Genomic DNA, 19,352 nt, shown 5'->3' on the forward strand with positions numbered 1-19,352 from the left:
GAACTCCGTGCCGGGTGAAGCAAGCTGCACAGCTCAAAATACACAAAATACTTTAAAAAAGCAAGAACCATCCTTGTATACATTCGCAGCACATCTCAACCCTCATGGTCAACCAAATAATCCACTAAGTGGGAACATACTGCCACACACTCTACCATCCCACCAGGGCAGTAAGGCTTGCTGTTCATTATATAGACCACATGTCTTCAAGGACAGGCAGCATTTGGTCCCTCCTCTGATGCACCACATCTTCTTCCACCAGCAACTGTGAACACTGACATTCCTCAGCAGATTTTTGAGGAACAACGTTTCTTTCCTGGGCTTGGTGGTCATATTGCTTACCACCATAATGCACCAAAGTTGCAAGCTGGGCATTTAGGATCTATGAACTATCTGTACACAATTCAACTCCAGTAACAGACACCATAAAGGAGGCAGAATCAACTTTCAAAAAACTAATTTTAATCAAAACAAAAAAATTGTTGATCATTAACAAGTTTATAAAACAGTGATTTAGTTACATAAATAAATTGATATCAGTGTATCAAATCTTAATTACTTTCAACTTCATGAGCATGTTTACATGGGTGATGAAGTACAACCTTTTTACCTATTATAATAAATAAAATGGAGAGCATGAAATAGTATTTCTAAACAAAAATACCTACAAACATACCTCTAGAATGTTCTCTAATGAAGGGAACAAGAGACACTGGACAACTTTTGCACCAAAACATAAAAACTGCTTTAAAAAGCACAAGGATACAGAACCATCAGCTAAAGTAAAGACACTATACTGTAACCAAAGTTGGTATTTAATAATATAATGAACAGTTTGGTAGTTAGATCTCCAGTTTGGTTATTTTAAAGCATTAAGACAAGGCAAGATAGAAGGCTGCTTTTGTTTGAGTAATTCTAGAGAAAATAAAATATATTAAAAAAACAAACTGAAAAGTAGAACAGTCATACCTACACAACTTTCTGTCCTGCACAAAGTCAAAATACCTATGCAGAATATATATATATAATATATATATATGTTATTTGTGCACAAAGGTTAGCTTATTATTAGCTCACTGCAAAGGCGTAATGTATCATGTCAATCATTTTGGAAAACATTTTGCGTTTTGTGTCAAAAAGGATATTTCTTTAAGTCTTCTAGGCTAGGAGGCACAAACCCCAATTCTGGCATACTGTATTCTTAATGCTAAGGCTTGCTGCTCTGGCTGTGTATTTTTTGTTGTCCCTCTTTACTATAGTGCCTGTTACAAGCATGTGTGTATGTGTGTACACATATGTATGTATACACGGGTTGTATAAATATATATATATAAAATTTTCCCCAATAGGTATCAGTCCAACCATGCAATCCAAAAGGTGGCTCTGCATAGATGCCCAGCATATAGTTCACCACCTGAGCCAACCCTGAAGCAAGGCGCACTTTAGTCCTTCGGATAGGTTTTTTTTTTTTGTTTAAAACCAAGCTACTGCAGCTTCAAGTATTTTGCATTACATAGATTTTTTTATAAATTAGTTAATGTTATATTTTTCAATATTCAGACATATACTATAATATATATACAGTACAATAAATGCTCTCATTCTTTTTTTAATTTTTTTGATAAATCCCTGAGAATGTATGTTGACAGTCGCTAAGTTTCCACATGCACAAGCATTGTGTGCCATGCTTCTGGATGAACAGCACTGCAAAGCCACGTGGTCAGCCTTTTAACTATTAGTATTTCATTTGTTGGTTTGTTTAAATATGCTGAAATGTAAGGATGAGTTACAAAGGAGTAAAGCTGAATCCATTCGAGGTACTTATCACAGGATGGAGGTGTTTTGTTTGGTTTTTAAAGCCATTGCAATATATGTTTGTTTTTGAGGCTGTGAACGTATACAGAAAGAACAGGAGAGCGATGTGGGCTTTTGCCACTTGACAACATATACTCAGTGTAAACCAAACCTTTTTTAACCTCTCTCTCATACAAAACAGAAAAAAGGAAAAAAAAAATAAACACACAAACTTTCACAACATGACAGTTCAGTTTGCAAACTCAATATAACTATACACATATAATACCGGTGTGGCTCTGTTTCTTTAAGTTAAAAAGGATACAAAGGCAGGCTCAAGTAAAAACAAACCACCCCTCCCACCCCCCCCCCCCATATCCCCATTCTCACATTTTTGTCAACCAAACCGCTCACGAACCAGCATCATCAGTTTCTTTTTGCCTTTGTAGATTTGTTTTAGGTTGTCAATAAACTGTGTAAACTGGATGTGACCATCATGAGCCATTAAGAAGGTCTCTCGGGCCTTGCTGAGGAATTCTATAAACTCACTATAGTGTCGCGGGCTGATGTGAGTGAGACGTGAATGAGTTGTATTAATGTAGGCTCCAATAGTGGCATCCAAGAGTTGCCGTAAAGGGGCTTTGTCCAGTGACATGAGCTTACCAGAGTTCCTCCTTCCATGAAGTCCCACCATGCCAGGAGTGGTCAAAGTACACCTACGCAAAATGTCTGACAGTACTGTTGCACATTTGACACTTTTGACCACCAGAGGTATTATAGCTGCTAGCTCATTTTTCCCAAGGGAGTGGCTGAGCGCACATGCCCACAGAACGTCATTAATGGCAGGGTGCGTGTCCTGATTGTAACTCAGGTTGAGATGCGTCATGGCCAAAGTGGCCAGTTTGTAGGCCCGCATAGGGTAACCACGGTGCTCCATGTATCGTGCTATAGTAAAAAGCTGCGAGTAGCTCATGCCAGTTGTAGCAGCATCTAGAACAATTTGGTAAGCGGTCTCAAAAGCTATGTGATCCTTTTCACATAAGGTCAGTGCAGAGAGGGCACAATTTTGAGGATCCTTCATGGCACACTGTAGAGCAAGCGTCCTAGCACTGCCGGCCAACTTCTCCTGCTGATGGCAGTCCAGATGCAGGCGGACGATGGTGCTGTTGGACATCACTGTTGTAGCAACAATACTAGTGGCTTCCGTTGGAGTGAAAAGTGTAAACCAGTTTTGCATGATACTATCCAGTGCATAAACACCTGGGGAAAGAAAGAAAGAAAGAAAGGATTAGCCACAACTGATAAAACCTAGCAGATACAGATTTTCAGCAAAAGATTACATTTGCAGCACAGTTTAAGAGGCTGACAGTACATCCGAGGGGATGCGATTCAACAAGAAGGGCTAAACCAGGCAGCATGGCTGGAAAAGGACATTAAAACAAAGGCTACTGTGCAAACTCTGTAGCAATCACCAAAACACAGAGAATAACAAAATAAGCCTGCAAGATATGCTTTAATTTCCTGGTGTGACAACTGAACTGTTTTACTTGTTATTTAAGACAATTTGGATAACAACTTCTGGTTCACTTGGTTTCATCACATCACTCAAAAGCAGCCCTCACTCTGTACGCTTTTAAAAGGCAATTTTAACTTATTTTCTCACTGTGCATCTCAAGGTACAGTGCACGCACAGAAGAATACGAAAGTACGCAAAATGGCTTTCTTAATGGAACACCATGGCACACCTTAACAGAACACACTAAGCACACCTTAAAAAAATCCTAACCTCCTCTCAACAGGCTTTTCACATAGGTCTTGTATGAAATTCTTACGCGCCTGAACATCAAGATCTTTATTAGGGAAATAGTCTGTGCAACATGAACTACTGATATTACCTGAAATAGGTATTTTCCTTAGTATCACATTTGTCCTGGCACATGTGTGTTTGTGTGCGTGTTTATCAGGGGGAGGAAAGGGGAAACAGTGACTAGTGGGTTCCATAAACTGAACCTTACAGCCAACTAGAGTGCCTTATTATTGCTAGAGGCAGTTTACACACATCTGTGAGCCCACCTAAACCACACCCAGAGGTCCTCATTTTCTCTGTAGGATGCTGATGCTTCCTGTGCACCCCTTCACTCATGTGCAACAATTCAGCATAGCCAGAGAATACCAGATCTTCATTTAAATAAACAGATTCCTTGCTTTACCAACTTGATTAAGTCTCAAGAGTACTTTGCATGGCATTATAGGTTTTTTATGGGATACTTCTATTAGAATATGTAAACTAATTTAAAGCAGTATTAAACCCAGCACTTTATTTGCCGATATGCAACCGTACAAAATAATACCCAGGCACTAATATCTGTAAGATAGCTTCAGTAATAATTATCTTAGCAAAGATATAAAAGCAATAAAACAGGAGCATTGCACAAAAATTTGCAGACACAAACCACTTTCTGGCTGATGGCACGCAAAGGCAAGCTGTATTTTCCCATGCTATTGACAACATTAATTTCCCAGTTAAGCATAAAGCAAAGAATAAACTAATCCAGAGAATAACCAGCAGTTTTGAAACTCAAGAAGCATCTATGCAATACAATCCATCTCAGATACATAAAAACTAAATAAATACAGTAGGGAAACACGCTTTCCAGAAATACCTTTGGTGACAATTAAAACTGCTCCTTTATTATAAGTACTAACATTGTCCCCACTAGCACAGCTGCCGAATTTTTTTTTTTAATTATTTTTACAGCTACACAGTTTTTAAGGCACTCATCTGCACTTTCAGATTCTGCATCCTCATCATGCAGATAGCAAACTGGAATACAGAAGCTAAGGGACGCCTCATCAAGACACACAGGAAATCTATGGCGCAGCCCAGAGAAGAACAGAACATCCTGCTGATTGCACTATTCTCCCACTGCGTCCTTTAAGCATAAGGCTGGTTCTGCTCCCACCTTATTTTCACCTTACGTGGTTAGCGATGGGTGCACTGGTATTTGGTTTGCTTTCTAGTGCGGACAAAAGGCCTGCACAATATCATAGCCACAAAACAAAGACATACTATGCTCTAAGGTTGGATTTACCCAGCGGCTTAAAAAAACCCCTAACGATGAGAAACACTTTGTGAGATCCTGTCTGGCACACAGTAAGAGGCATCCTCAGCATTTCATTCACCTGTTTTCTAGTTCCTCTTCCCACAGCTGACCAGTTAGCTCTCTCACTTGCCTTTCAGAGCCTCATCTGCAGGTGAAGTTGTAGCACAGTGCGATAGCCCAGAACCACGAGCCCTTTCTCTACTGCAGTCTCAAACCCAAACCCATCATGGAAGGGACAAGGAGCAATCTGGGGTATTTCCCATGAGGTTATGCACACTCCCACCTTGTGGAGGAAAGAAGGCACACTGCATCGTCTGAACTATTGTCTCATTTGGTCTGTGCCTAAAAGAACCCACCTAGTGCCATAATGTCTCCTCATCAAAGGAATTTTACATATGAACAGGAAGTGAGAGACATTTGCAGAACCTGGGTGTTAGCAAGCAAGATGATGCCCTCTAAGACTAGCTGACAAGAGGAACACCTCAGAACGTACCTACTTCTGTTGCACATGTTACCAACCACCTCACCATTTCCCGCCGTCGCCAATTCAGTGTTGACAGCGTCATCCGCATCACCTATTACAACAACACAAACAAAATACAAGTTAATCCTATTGCAAGCCAAGGCAATATATCAACAATTAGGGATCTTAAGTTACTCAAATACACTGAAGTTCAAAACGGCAGTCTCTTCCCCTCTCCATTCTGTTACCTCTTTTTTAGCTGGTATGTCAAAAGATTTGAAAAATATTGCTCAGTTATCTTAAATACCACACAGACAGTAATTCCAACTGCAGATCCTTCAAGGCTAGAGGAGACTGTTTTATCCATGGAGAAGAAAAAAAAAATCACAAAAAGCCCCCTCCAATCAATAAAAAAAGCCCAATGAATTATCAATGATTCAAATTAAATTATATCATGTATCCTCCTTCTATGCATGGTAGTCTTTAAAGTGGAAACGCATCAACTCCTTTTGGGCAAACTAAGCCCTTTAATCTTTCCCCTATCTACATTTCTTTTCACTGACTTCAACAATACAGAAAGGCGTTAGTGTACTGTGACTTGACCGGCTGCTTATTCTGCAAAGATATATATATACACAATTCCAGATATATCCAGGTATTATTAAGAAGTACATAGCGATGATTTCTTTCTGAACACGGAGACCCTGTAAAAAACTTCCATCGTGAAACCATCAAAATCCTAGAAAAAGGACTTTAAGCTTTGATTATAGTTCCCATATTTTATATCACTTGCAGTTATTACCTATGCTGTTTCTCAAAACATGGGCAAATATGTTTATTGAGTAAAATAAACGCTGCATAGAAACTGCATTTACAGCTTGCTTCAGCTACCTGGACAGACCCCACAGATACCTTTATGAAGAAAGCAAGTAGTTTTCCCCTTACAATATCAGTGATACTATGGTATTACTATTTGTAGCAATTAAATAAAGAGCATAATAGGGCACTCAGAGCTCTCAGCAATGATCTTCACATAAACTCAACAAATGCACTCACAAAACAGCTTGGAGTCAGCAGCATTTGTAAGAGGGTTCTCAACCCATATCCCCTCCCAATCCTAAGGTGACTTCAAAGTGCCATGCAGCCCTCTGTCATACTTGTTACTCCTGCCATCTCCTCTAGTCCTACGCTGTAGATTGGATAATGAAGAAGACAGAAAGATGGATGAGGGCTACAAATGCACAGATGATCTTTAAAAAGTTTGGTTATAAGCAACCATGAGTAGTTCCAAGCTGGCCTCCAAACATTCCCACCTTGAGATCCTGGTGACTCATTGTACGTCACCCAAAGTTACAGGAGAAGGCCAGCTTTGTTGGCCTCAGACACTGTGGTATCATTTTAACTAAACAGTAATCTAAGTGTTAGATTGGAGAATAGCATTTTGAAAGAAAGCAAACTGATCAATAAGGAGCCACCCAACACATTTTAAAATATGAAAATATGGCTAAGGTAAATCACAGAACCAGCCTTTGCTTGAAGACTTTCTGGAAGAAAAACAGGCTGCCCCAAGAAAAAATGCTTTGGAATGCAATTATCTTTCCCATTCTGCCCATCAAAGGGAAGGAGTCTAGGTGATTTCCTGCATTGATGCACACACAAGTTGAAGGCTAACACTCTCCCAGCACCCATGATGAATTTTCAGCTTTCTCAAAGTAGAGTGAATCCAAGAGAAAACACAGGGTTACGGACTGAATTCTGCTACTGGTAAGGGAGGGAAGGAGGTAAAAAAACCCATAAAAATGGTGTGAATGACAACTTCTCTGAAAGTCTTCTCTGATGACCTCCCTCACTGTGGTGGTCTGTGAAAAGATTATGAGTCACAAGAGCCTTCAGCATGCGCAGTGGGCATAATAAGAGTACCAGTGTAGAGAGTCCTAACTTGCGAGCAAAACCAACGCTGTCTCTAGTTTCTTGACATGGAAAAGTTTATTGACAAACTATTCTGAAATTAGGTTCCTTTCATTTGATTAAACTGACAAGACGAGAACAGTAAGAGAGGGGCCCTTTACTCAAGATAAAAAACCCAAGGATTTCAATCTTTGAGCAACCTGGTCTAGTGGAAGGTGTCCCTGCCCATTGCAGGGGGGTTGGAACTAGATGATCTTTAAGGTCCCATCTAACTCTAACCATTCTACGATTCAAATAAAGCATGTGTTGATGCTTTGACCAAGGAGCAGCTGAAGTTAATTTATACTATAGCACATGTATCCAAAGAACTATTTCACTTTTGCTCAATACATTCTTGAGCTACCTCTTCCTAAAAGGGAGTTCCACATCTGTCCAAGATCTGTGCTATCAACTGAGGAGAGCTTCTCAACAAGTCTGGAAGTCTGAAAGCGCAAGAGGCCCCTGTGAATTACATCGCTTATATGAAAGCCAAGCTCTCTTCACACAGAATAACCTTGACTTTGTCTTGATGGATCTTTCTAAGAATTTCTTATTCTAGAGGAAAAGAAGATCTCACCACCTGCAAGAGATACAAGAAATGGCCAACCAATCATTAGCTCCCACGTCACTGTGAAACCTCTTCATCACGCACATTGTAAGGAGGCTCATTTATTTACTCACTCATTCACAGGTTTGGGGGTAAAGAACACCACTTGCCAAATATCCATTGAGCGATCACTTGCACTAACTTGCTCAGCAGTTCTGCCAGCAGTACCTGTTCGCATGTGTGCGGTAATACTTACTTGCACTAATGTAGCATACAACAGGCAAACAGAGGAATAGAAGCCTCTCCTGTACCTGCAGATCTTAGAGTGTCTGTGCCAGTAAGGTTCTGAAGGACACAATACACCTGAGATGCTCCGAGCCCATTTGGCCATGCTGATGACCTCTTTCCACAGCCAGTTTAAAAGCCTTTCCTCTGCTGAGTCACATAAAATACGTTGCCATTGGAAACAGGAGAAAGAACCCCAAAGTCCATACATTACTCCCAAATCTAGAACAATGTAAGAGGCTCTTCTGTCACAGAAATCCCAGTGAGAGTTATGAAATTATTAGTATCTCCTCAGCCCAACCGGGCAACTTGTCATTGCTGTAGTTGAGGCGGAACAGTGTCACTGTGTGGACACTGCCGTTTAGTTTACCACACGACGGAAGAAAGACTTTTGTAGAGCACATAAACGTCCTAAGTAGTCAGATATTAGATAGTGAATACAAACAATCTAATTGCCATTAAGCTGGGGGCACAGGGAAGGGGGAAACACCTGTAGGCCACTAGAGACGGCGCTGACACAAATATTTTTTGCAGGAAAAGCATTACTGTAGAAATATACACAGATGTGAATTACTACCAGAAAACTGCTATGCATCTCCGTTCTGGAAAGCAAACTACCTTTAAGATTCTTAAAACAATTTTATAAGCTTGGGACAGAACAGTGGACAAGTTCTGCACCAGTCTGTTCCAAACCCTGCGACTGCGGAGAAAGTATGGGTTCCTGATATTTCTTTCACTAGATCTCACTGAAAACATCCCGATGACAGCATCAACCACAAAGGGGTATCCGTGAATACAGTGATATCCAAAAGTGTGCTGCTACCACTGAATGATACTTGGTGAATGCTCGAGGTGACACACAGGTCAATCATGAGGATCTTTCTCTCAAGCAAACAAATGTTTAAGGCAGAAACATACCAAGATGTGAAAAAAGAAGCACGTTTCCACAGCAACCTTGTAAATATGAAAGGCTAACAAAGCACACAGAATCTCAGCTTTCAGGTTAAAGACTTCAGCTTCTAAACATCTAGAATAGGCAAATAGTACCTTTCTTTGGCATGAGAAGCAACTGGGATAATATCCTTTCCCCAGAAGTTTTTGGAGCTTTGTTTACTGAAGCAAAGTAATAAATGGTTTTCTGATCTTTGCATGGCTTTTTTTGAAGAAGTCCCTGAAGAGGGGTGAAGAGATTTGTTTTTCCTGAAATGAACTGTGTAAACTCCAAGATTCATCAGCGTAAGGCAATATTACTCCAGATAACCCAAAACATAGCTGTCTCCTTTTAGCTTGCAAAGTCTCTCCTAAGAGCCTGAAAACTGATCAGAGGTTCTTGTACACCTCAAGCTGAGTCTGATGCATCTGACCTTCCCACAGCTTGTGGCATACAGGATTTTGATGCAGGAAGTGCGAGGGCTGCTGTTAGGACAGTCTGCCTTAGAAACGGGTCATTATGGCTGACCTTGGCTTTCTCTAGTAATCCAACAAGCACCTACCAAATCTCATTTCAGGGAAGGGAAAAGAAGGAATGGTAAGAAACCCCTCAAGGCCATGCAGAAAATACAGTGCATTTCTGGCAAGCAGAATAATTTTGCTTTCTAGACAGTCCGATATTTAGTCCTGAACCCATTGCACTAGTCCCCTCTCACCCCTGGACAGAAGAATGTCTGCAGCCAGCCACTCCCAGCTCTCTTCCACCCAAAGGGCAAAAAGGCCTGTGCAGACTCTTGATCTGTGTTCACCAGTCCATTGAGCTTTGTATCAGTAAACAGAATCTAAAAACTCCAGAGAGAGCCCAAAGAGGGTGTGTTTCCCAATGCTGAAAAGCTATACCCACCAACACTGGGTCAAATTCCTTTCTTCTACTGTAATAATAATGAACAAGGGAAATACCTGAAGGCCCAGCTCCAGAGAAACTTTCAGAAGAGTGATGTCTGGCAAGCTGTCCATGAGTGTTGCTATTTTAAATGCATCCTGGGCAAGTTTGAAGATGTGTGATGAGGAGTGGATATTTTTCTGGATGGATTCTAACACTGTTTCCAGCCTCCGAACATCACCTGCAAGGTGTAAACAGAATCACCAAAACGGAACAAGTTCCCAAAACATCCAGAGATGCATTATAATTGAGCCTGATGTTGCTATGCAATAGTATGCTGTTTCAGTTGTACATTTTGTTTTGAGAAACCTTCCATAATTAAATCACATATGAACAAAAGACAGAAGACAGCACAAACTTCTCCAGTGCCTCATGGTGTTAGTACATGGTCAAAAGTCATCCTGATTAGTGAATTTTCGGAGTGATTCGTCCACTCCTGGGTCATACAGTCCACGTCATGTGTCAGATAAACAAAAAGCTGTCTCATCAGCCTCAAACCAAGCTCATCTGGCTACCATCTAGCTAGCTGAATTACCCTGCTAGAAAATTAAACAACAGGTTTAAGCCAGTTCCGTTTGTTATACCCACTTCCAGCTCCTGTCAGACTGCAATTTGGATTCCCAAACACAAGTTTTGTAATCTGTTTACTCCATGCAATATTAAAAGCATACATTTAGTTGAGTACGTAACTGACAGCAATGTACCTTTGGCTGCCGTTAGCATGGTCGATGCCAGCTCACACTGCTGGGATTCGATGTGACTTAGGGTGAACCAGCGGGGATACCGGTTTGGAACGACTGATGCAATGTGGTGTGGGCGGGACATGTCTCCCGAAGGAGCTGTAGATTCCAATACTAGCAACCTGAAATAAGAAAGAAATCCTCTTTCATTAAATCATTATTACATTAGGTTACTAATGAGCTAAACTAAAGCTACAAGAACAACTGACCTTGTTTATGAAATGTACCTTTTTGGTCATAAAGATTGGAAAACCGCTTATTTTTTTGGTGAATCTTAAAAGTCCATTTGCCAAGCTTGCCTACATCAGTAGATATCTGCAGGAATTCACAGGACAATTAAGCTACCTATTACCCAAGGCAGCAGAGACTTTCTTCATCATGCAGAGCTGAAGCTTTTCTCCCTGCCTTGTTTCAGACTTTGAACCACAGCACTCAGGAAGGAAAGTGGAGTAGTTCTCCACTGTACTGAGAACATGTCAATATTTGGAACATACTTTCTTCATTTACCAATGCCTGAACTAAGGGAAAGGGATATTCAACAAGTCATTTCAATGAGATTTTGACCTGACATAATTCAGACAGGAATTTACGTCCAAAAAGGATATCTTATTGTTCAACTATGACTACTTTTAAAAGTCCTTAAACTTTAGCCTACCAACATTTATAATGTACCATAATCTGACGCTAGACTCCCAAACAGCAGTGACAGAGGAAGTTTCCTTTAAAATTTCTTTTCAGACTTCATTTTCTAATCCTGAAGCAAAAATGTCTTTGAGTATGCATCAATCTACATCAGTTTCATCCACCAAGGAGAATTCAAACTTGGAGAATTCAAATTAATGTTTCTGTTCTTGACTACAACAACACAACTGAGAGCCCACAACAGAGACTCAACTGATGGCCCTTACAATACACTAGATACAAACAGTACACTAGATACTATATAAATGCCAATGCAAAAAGGAGAAGTGAGAAAAATCAGGCATTTTTATTCAATACAGTTAAGCATAGTTTCAGGACATGAATGGTTAATGAGATATCAAATGATAGTAATATGACAATGTCCAAAAGAAAAGCCTTCCAGTGCTTAGCTTCTTGATCAGGGTTAACATCGGAGTTCTATTTCTATCAGCTTTCATATGCAAGTGATTTTCTAACAGGAAGTCATCTGGGAAAACAAAGGAAATTGAATCTCTTCTGTCAATAAAACTGCAACTACTGAATATTGAAAATCCAATGCATTTTGATTTTCTGTGATAGAATATTTCTTACAGAATAAGCTCATGTAAATATAAGTCACAATTTCTTGCACTTTCAAAAAATACCTAAGTTCTTTAAGTAACTGGAGTGCCTGCCTTTTTTTTGCAGTTAAGATAGTTTTAAGTTCTATTGGTTTTCTGTAGGTTCCTGAAACATGTAAGGGTATCTTTAAGAATTCCCTGAGAAAGGTAATTGTGAATATACAGGATGGTATCTCTAGAAGGCACATATAAATACAACACATCACATAATAACTATCGGCAGGTTATATTAACATTTTCAGACACATGTATGTGCATGCTAATAAGAAAAAAAAAGGACCGCCCTTTGGATTTATATCAACAGTAAAATCTCTTCCCTAGTACCACTGAAACACCTCTTTACATACATAAAAATAAAATATATATGAACTCTTCAGCTGATTTTTTCCAAGCATAGAGAGAGGGCAAGAGGAAAGACGCTTTATTAGACGATTTCAATAAACAGCAAAAAACCCAACTACCTAATGCAAAAAGGGATTATTAGGTTATAAGTAACACTAAGTAGACAAAGAGCATGAAAGAAAGAGGCTGTTTTGGGGAAATCTTTTGTCACTTTGAATTTCATTGCCAGCTTCTATGTTCTATTTGCTGTGAAAAGAAACGCTGTTGTGAATTGGTGGCTTTCATGCAATTTTGGCAAGATTAGGGAACATCAGAACAACCACAAGCAGATTTAGCATTCTTCCCCCCCACACACTTTCAAATATAAATTATTTAACTAGGTTTTAGCAAAGCTACCTTGTGATTAAACATCACCATTAAAGTCTGACTCCCAAAGCCTGGATGAAATTCAGGCGTAACAAGGGATCAGCCAAACTAAGCCAAACATCCAAGTTCAGATTCCAAGTGAGCAGTCAACTAGGTCACTGCAGATCCACTTTTTCCAAGGCTCTGCTCCATATGTTTCAGCACTGCAAGCGGAGAACTGTAGACAGAAGGGACCATCAAAGACAGCACAACCCTGTCCTTGCAAACCTCAGGTGTATGCATGAAAGGGTTTATGGTTTCAGCTTCCACTGATTTCATACTGAGTGTTCCACACACTGTAAGAGGATTCAAGAAATGAAACAGCAACAGATGATTTTGAACGGAGTGAGGTAAAATACTCCAGAGTGGCCATTATGGGTCATTGACCTGTGTAAACTTGTATGTAGACTGACACTAAACACACCTGGAGAGCAACTACCTGGGGTTCTGGGAAGTTAACTTCTTTAATAAATGCTGAAGTGAAGAGAGAAATACGCTCCACTTCTAAGAGCATGAGCAACCACACAGATTTATAAGCAGCACCTTTACTAATTTCCACATGAGATTTTCATCCTTGACACAGCCATTTCCTCCCTGCCATGGAAGAAAGGATGCTCAAGTTTTCCACTTCTGATCCATCCAACCTCACAACCATGAGACAGACGTTCAATCTTCAAATTTGCTTTCCTCTTCCCCCCTCAAGGGGGGACAGTATTAAGGCAGTATTAAGTGACTTTTTCATTTGGTCTGTATTGGGAGTCCTTTATACACTGAACTATCATTTTGGTACAAATGGGAAGAGTAACCAACCTTCTTCTGGAGAATTTGAAAAGTACCAAGGAATGTAGACGAACATGGAATAGAAAGTGACTAAATGTGCCATCACCACAGTTCAAGATAGCAGACCACATTTCTGAAAAGCACCAAATATCAAAATACAGAAAGACTGATTATTGCATCTAGGGATGAACTCTCACCTGTCTTACAAAGTCAGGACAAAAGGGCTATGGAGAACAGCCCCAATTACGCTGATGTCTCCTGTGATTTTACCAGACGGAAATGAACAGACAACTCTTCCTTATACTGGTCTGTTTGAAAAATAACTTCTTTGGCTGAGATGATAGCTTCATACCAAAAGATGGCTGGAGCTACCCATGACTAACTGGAGATTTCATCACTTGGATCTTTCAGTGTCTTGCTTGTTTTTCCAGTTGGGAAAGGAAACTTCCAGAAAATAAGTTTTCAGCTATGACTGTTTTCTGGGGAAAGCCCAAATCCTTGTTCAAAAGGAATGGCATGGTGCTGTCATGTTCACTGAAGCGTTCAGTGCACTGAGTAAAGCTGCTGACCGATGTCTATTCCAGCCTTTCAGTATGGTTTCAGTAGTTTAGTTTAAGGAGGAAAACTCCACACAAACAAACAGTTTAAGGTAGTAACTGAAAATAAATACAAGGACACAAGTCTACTTTATAAAGTTGACCTTTTTTCTAAAAACAAAACAAACAAAAAAATCAAACCACCACCACCACTATCTTGCTGATCTGATATGACCAAGGTTATTGATACACTTAATTTGTGATAAAAGAGGGGTGTACTTAGATAGCCCAGACAGCTTTCTGACCGTATGTTTGAACATTCTTAATAGTTCATGAGTAATGCACTTTTGTCTTAATCTGTTTCCTAAAATGCTAATCATAAGCAGCAAGTATGCAAGGTCACTCTTCATGTTTTTTAGACTCTTTCCTTAACATCCATTAGTAGACACTCTTAGAGGCAAAAAAAAACCCAACACAGTAAGCAAACCTTTGGCCTGACCTGACAGTAGCTATGTTTTGTTCTTATGCATGCCCTCCTGTTTAGTCCTTTGAACATAGAATCATGTTCTCCCCATTTAGCCTTCTGGAGAAACTAGCTCCAGAATACAAACCTCCAAACAACTAGGACACCACCTGTGCGATGAAGCAAAATACTACTTATGTGGATAGTGTGTCCTTCAATCACTGTGCAATCATTCTTCATAATAATGACCAGGAAAACATATTTTCTTTTAATTTTAAATGTGTGACTTGATTGCTCTTAGTATTCAGTTGTGGCTATTCTTTGTCAACCATCAGCTACAAGATTCTTGACAGCCACCAGACACTCCAGATGGGACCAGTGTCTTCTGCACTGTATGTGGACAACAGATTGATCACTGATCATTTAGGACCTTGAAACTTCCTTCAGAAGCTTTTCCTAGCCACCATTACCAATCTGGCCTGCCTTGAGATAAACCCAGCACACACTGAGCACTCCCTGAGAAACATCATTTTCCTGATTACTGAAGACAAATGGGATGCAAGTCAGACATTTTGTTGTCATATGACAAACTCTATTTAAATCCCAACATTCACCCAGAAGTGGACAAGACTGCTTTGTTATGAAGCATAAGAAAAAAGTACTGGCTCAGACCACACCATATGGTTTCAAATCTATGATCGAGTGTTAATTTATAAAGAAGGCCAGTGGAACAAATAGTCCCACTGAACAGGCTAAACAGCAGATGACCCTGAGACTGCTGGTTAGATGTCTCTTTCCTCATTTCCTCGCCAATAGCATCACACACACACACCCCACCACATGGGTAAGAGAACACACATGCTAAAGCTGTCGTTATTCAACACAAAACCATGTGCCCCAGGAGTGGGATTCTAGAAGGATTTGTAACAGAGAATGCTGTTTTATAGTTGTAGATAAACACTAATTGTGCATTTATACATTATTATACTGTAGTTACTACAGACTACAATTGCTTTTATAGATATAACAACCAAAATAACTTCTTAAAAGGAAGAATGATTTTTAGAAAAAAGAACTAGGTCTTGATTGCCAAGCTTTTTCCCCTTTTCCCAACCACAACTTGTGCTTTCTGGACAACTCATGAATACATACCGCATGGCTCTCAGTGCAGTTTTGTATGCCAATTCAGCATCATGAGGTAGGAGAGAGGTGAAGAGATACTTGGCAAATGTGTGCATTGGAACACTCTCTCGATGGACAACTTCGCCTAAACCACTATATGGTCCAGCTGCGGGAAAGAGAAAGAGAATGTCAGTCTTTACATACTGCTAAAAACCAACTTCTAGACCTCTAAAAACATTCACTATACCTTCAGTTAGAACTGGCATTCAGAGATAGAGTTTGTTGTACAAAAGGTAAAGTTATATTGCTATTTTCTGTGAAATACATTACACATACATCACATACATACTATGTATTACAAGTATATTAAATATCATATATTCTTTGAGACAATAAGACAGACTGCAAATTGCATAGTACTAAGCACTCTACCAGTGCACATACAAGTGATAGAATGGTTTCAGTGCTCCATGGGGCTCATTCAGCAAGCCTGTGCTATACAAAAATAGAAAGTGATAATGCTAGCTTTGCCTCCATGTAGTTACACTGTGCACAGGAATATCTATGCACCCTGTTGGTGCGCAAGTGCTTATCACAAATCTACCAGAAAAAAAAAGAGTTGTTACAGTGGAAAAAAAAAATCATGTCCTAAATTGAAGTTACATCACCAGTCACCACAGTACTGATCACCACCTGATCCCTATTAATGCCTCACTTGGCATTAGGCATCTAAATAACCCTTTGGTCTGACTTGGTCTCCAGAGAAGACTAGGTCAGATCTTGCACCACAGCTGTTTTTCTTAGTCTATTATAGCCACATGATCTTAAAGATTGTATTTGTTGTGGGAAAACTATCCTCATTGTTGCAGCAATAGATTTTGCTCACACTCAGTGCAGCCAGTGTAGTAGTTCAGCTTCGCAACAGCAGCATCATAATTGACAACAACAACAACAAAGTTGAACACAACTGTTTCCTTGCTGAGTTCTGAAGGTTCCTGGGGCATATGAATCCCATTTCTCCTGCAACCTTAAGACTGTTACTCCTATTAATAGGAAAACTGTGTCAAACAGTTTTTTTACTTCAGTGACTAGTGGTTCAGGCATTAAACGTTGCAAGATACAGAATAAGAATCTTACATTAAGTATTACTGAACTATTACTGCACAGATAGCAGCCAGCAGTTGCAGAAGTTACTACTTCTACTTCTAGTAGAGGCTCCAACCCACCACACTTGGATGGATGAATGAATGACCAGGTGAGAATAATTCTCCACCACAGAGTCACATGCGTCATTTAACAGCTTCCAGCAGCGGTTCAAACTAACAAAGCCAACACTACATCGAAGCACACAAGGACAGTGGATGAGGGGAACAGCCAAGCTGTTTCAGCAATGTTTTTCTGACTGGTGCCTTAGCACCACATGCAAAGATAAAAATCACTAGGCATGAAAAAATGCTGAGCTTCATAGGTGGGCACTTCTGAAGACTGGGACTGATTACAAAGGAAATGTCAAGGAAGATTTAGTAGGTGACTGTGTCCCACAATCATTTCAAATGCAGTTGAAAGCCATTCAAAACTAGCTGGCATTGCTTCAATGAAAGAAGCCATTCCACGTATGTATGCCAGTTGGTGGTCCAGTCAGAAACTCAGTCAGGACACGAAGAGTACACGACAAAGCATTTATATGAAAATATATTCTGCCATTAACTTAGCAGTCAAGCAAAAAAATTAGAACGGTTCTTGCAAAACAATCTTACATTCTGCGTTCCCATGCACTCAAATGGTAGCTACATACAGCATGCATTAATCTACATTAACAGCATAGAAAGCAGCTTAATATTGGATTAAGCTTTCTTTATTATATTTACAGGACTTTGACTATAAAAACACGATTGATACGATTAGCATCTTAAATCACTTAAATCATTTCCTCCATATGAGCTGGCAGTTTCTGCCTATCCTGGCGTAAACTGAAGCTACTGCAGGAAAGGCGGATTTCTCAGCACACAATAATGCAAGACCATAGTTGCACACCACTCAAAACAGCAATTTTGTACGTAGTTGTATTAGAGATTTCCTCCTATGATCACTTGCTTACTACTGTAAGATAAAATTAAAAGAACTTCAGCGATCAAAGGTGTAAACTAGAATTATCAGAGAACACTTTAGAGAAACCATGCCTTTTCCTCATAAAGCACCCTTATCAGTAAATAGATGCAGCAAATTGATTTTATAATCTATAGGATCCCTATATGGTTGTTAATAGCTGGATCCGGCAAGCAGCTATTCTTGTCCAAAGGCCATAAAGCAGCAGTACAGTCATACCATAATGGAAACTCCCTCCACGGTGCAGTTTCTCTGCAGTTTCATATGGCACCACCAGTAGGTACCAAAGTTTTTAAGGATCTTGGCAAAAACAGTGACTCAAAGCTGAGAACCCTAAACAACATACCACACCTCTTGCATTAAGGAGGGAGTTTTAAAAGACAAATGTCTCGCAGAAAGAAAGCAAAACCTGACTGTTGTGTAACAACCTTCACAACTTACCTAGAGCAGTACCACTCCCCACCATCCCTTGAGCAAGCACTCAAAACTCGGACCATGCCTTTGGCTAACTGGTTCCTCTGAAGTTTTTTCTTCCATTTAAAAAACCAAAAAACAGGAAGACAACCTCAGAACCCATGAGACTACTCTCTGAACATGAGGCTTAAGTGCTACATGTTAAGCCTCTTTAAAAGCTAAGGCAAAAATATGCACTCTTTTGTACAGATTTTATTGCAACACACCAACTAATTCCCGAACACAAATTGTTTGCCCAGGTCAAAATTTAGTCACAAGACCACATATTTCAGGTTTCATGTACGATACAAACTTCAGAGGCAAGTCATTTTCCTAATTGCTACAAATAAAGTGTTACATTTCTGTCCCAGCAATTCTAAGTGAATTTCCTGAGCTCTTCACTGGGAAGAGAGGTTAAAAACTTCATACATGTACAAAGCTGCTAGTCGTTTTTTTCAGGATACAAGGAACACTTAGAATTTTGCTGCCTGAGAACTCTTGATGATAACTGATGTCTATATTATTTAATTGTCTAAAAGACAATTGTCTAAAGAACAAAACGTAATCAAAATTAAAACAAAAGGCTTATAGGTCAACAGATCCCTTATTTCTACAATCATGAGATATCTGAAGTATGTCTGATTTTCGTAAGAGATTAGAAACAAAATTTTGCTGTAGTTCTATGTCAAAAAAACATCTGAAGCACATAAGGCAGTTTCCACAGGAATACTAGTTCTGTGTGCTTGTGTAAGTGAAGACATTTTAAAGACGCAGTTAGCATCTATATTGAGCTACCTTCTAATAGGAAGACTGCTTGTTTTCGAAAAATCTTCACCAGAGTATCATCCAATTCAATTTCCTGTAGCTTAGAAATGAGCTGCTCCTCATTTCGACAAACCTTCTCTTGTGCATACAAGCCATCTGGCATTATTCGTTGCTGTCCCAGCCCTATCAATGCTACTTCCACAGCCAGCGTTAAATAAGATTCCCCTTCTTCTAAGAACTTGTGCGCAGGCAGGTGCTGGTACTCCAGAGATTTGCAATGCCCCATGTTCTCTGTAAGAGGTGACACAGAAAGAAAAACACATCAG

General features: G+C 39.8%; 1 protein-coding gene across 1 annotated transcript in view; it reads right to left on the minus strand.

Annotated features, from left to right (window-relative positions):
- Window positions 1–496: 496 nt before the first annotated feature.
- Window positions 497–19,352, minus strand: part of ZSWIM6 (zinc finger SWIM-type containing 6) — a 113,158-nt gene continuing 94,302 nt past the window's right edge. The window contains exons 9-14 of the mRNA XM_063319352.1: window positions 19,057–19,317; window positions 15,733–15,868; window positions 10,718–10,875; window positions 10,031–10,194; window positions 5,392–5,473; window positions 497–3,054 (exon numbers count right to left, since the gene is read on the minus strand). Coding sequence (XP_063175422.1) covers window positions 2,192–3,054; window positions 5,392–5,473; window positions 10,031–10,194; window positions 10,718–10,875; window positions 15,733–15,868; window positions 19,057–19,317 — 1,664 coding nt within the window. The 3' untranslated portion in view covers window positions 497–2,191. The remainder of the gene's footprint in view (window positions 3,055–5,391; window positions 5,474–10,030; window positions 10,195–10,717; window positions 10,876–15,732; window positions 15,869–19,056; window positions 19,318–19,352) is intronic.

This window comes from Chroicocephalus ridibundus, chromosome Z (genome assembly GCF_963924245.1).
Source record: "Chroicocephalus ridibundus chromosome Z, bChrRid1.1, whole genome shotgun sequence".
Taxonomy (NCBI): domain Eukaryota; kingdom Metazoa; phylum Chordata; class Aves; order Charadriiformes; family Laridae; genus Chroicocephalus; species Chroicocephalus ridibundus.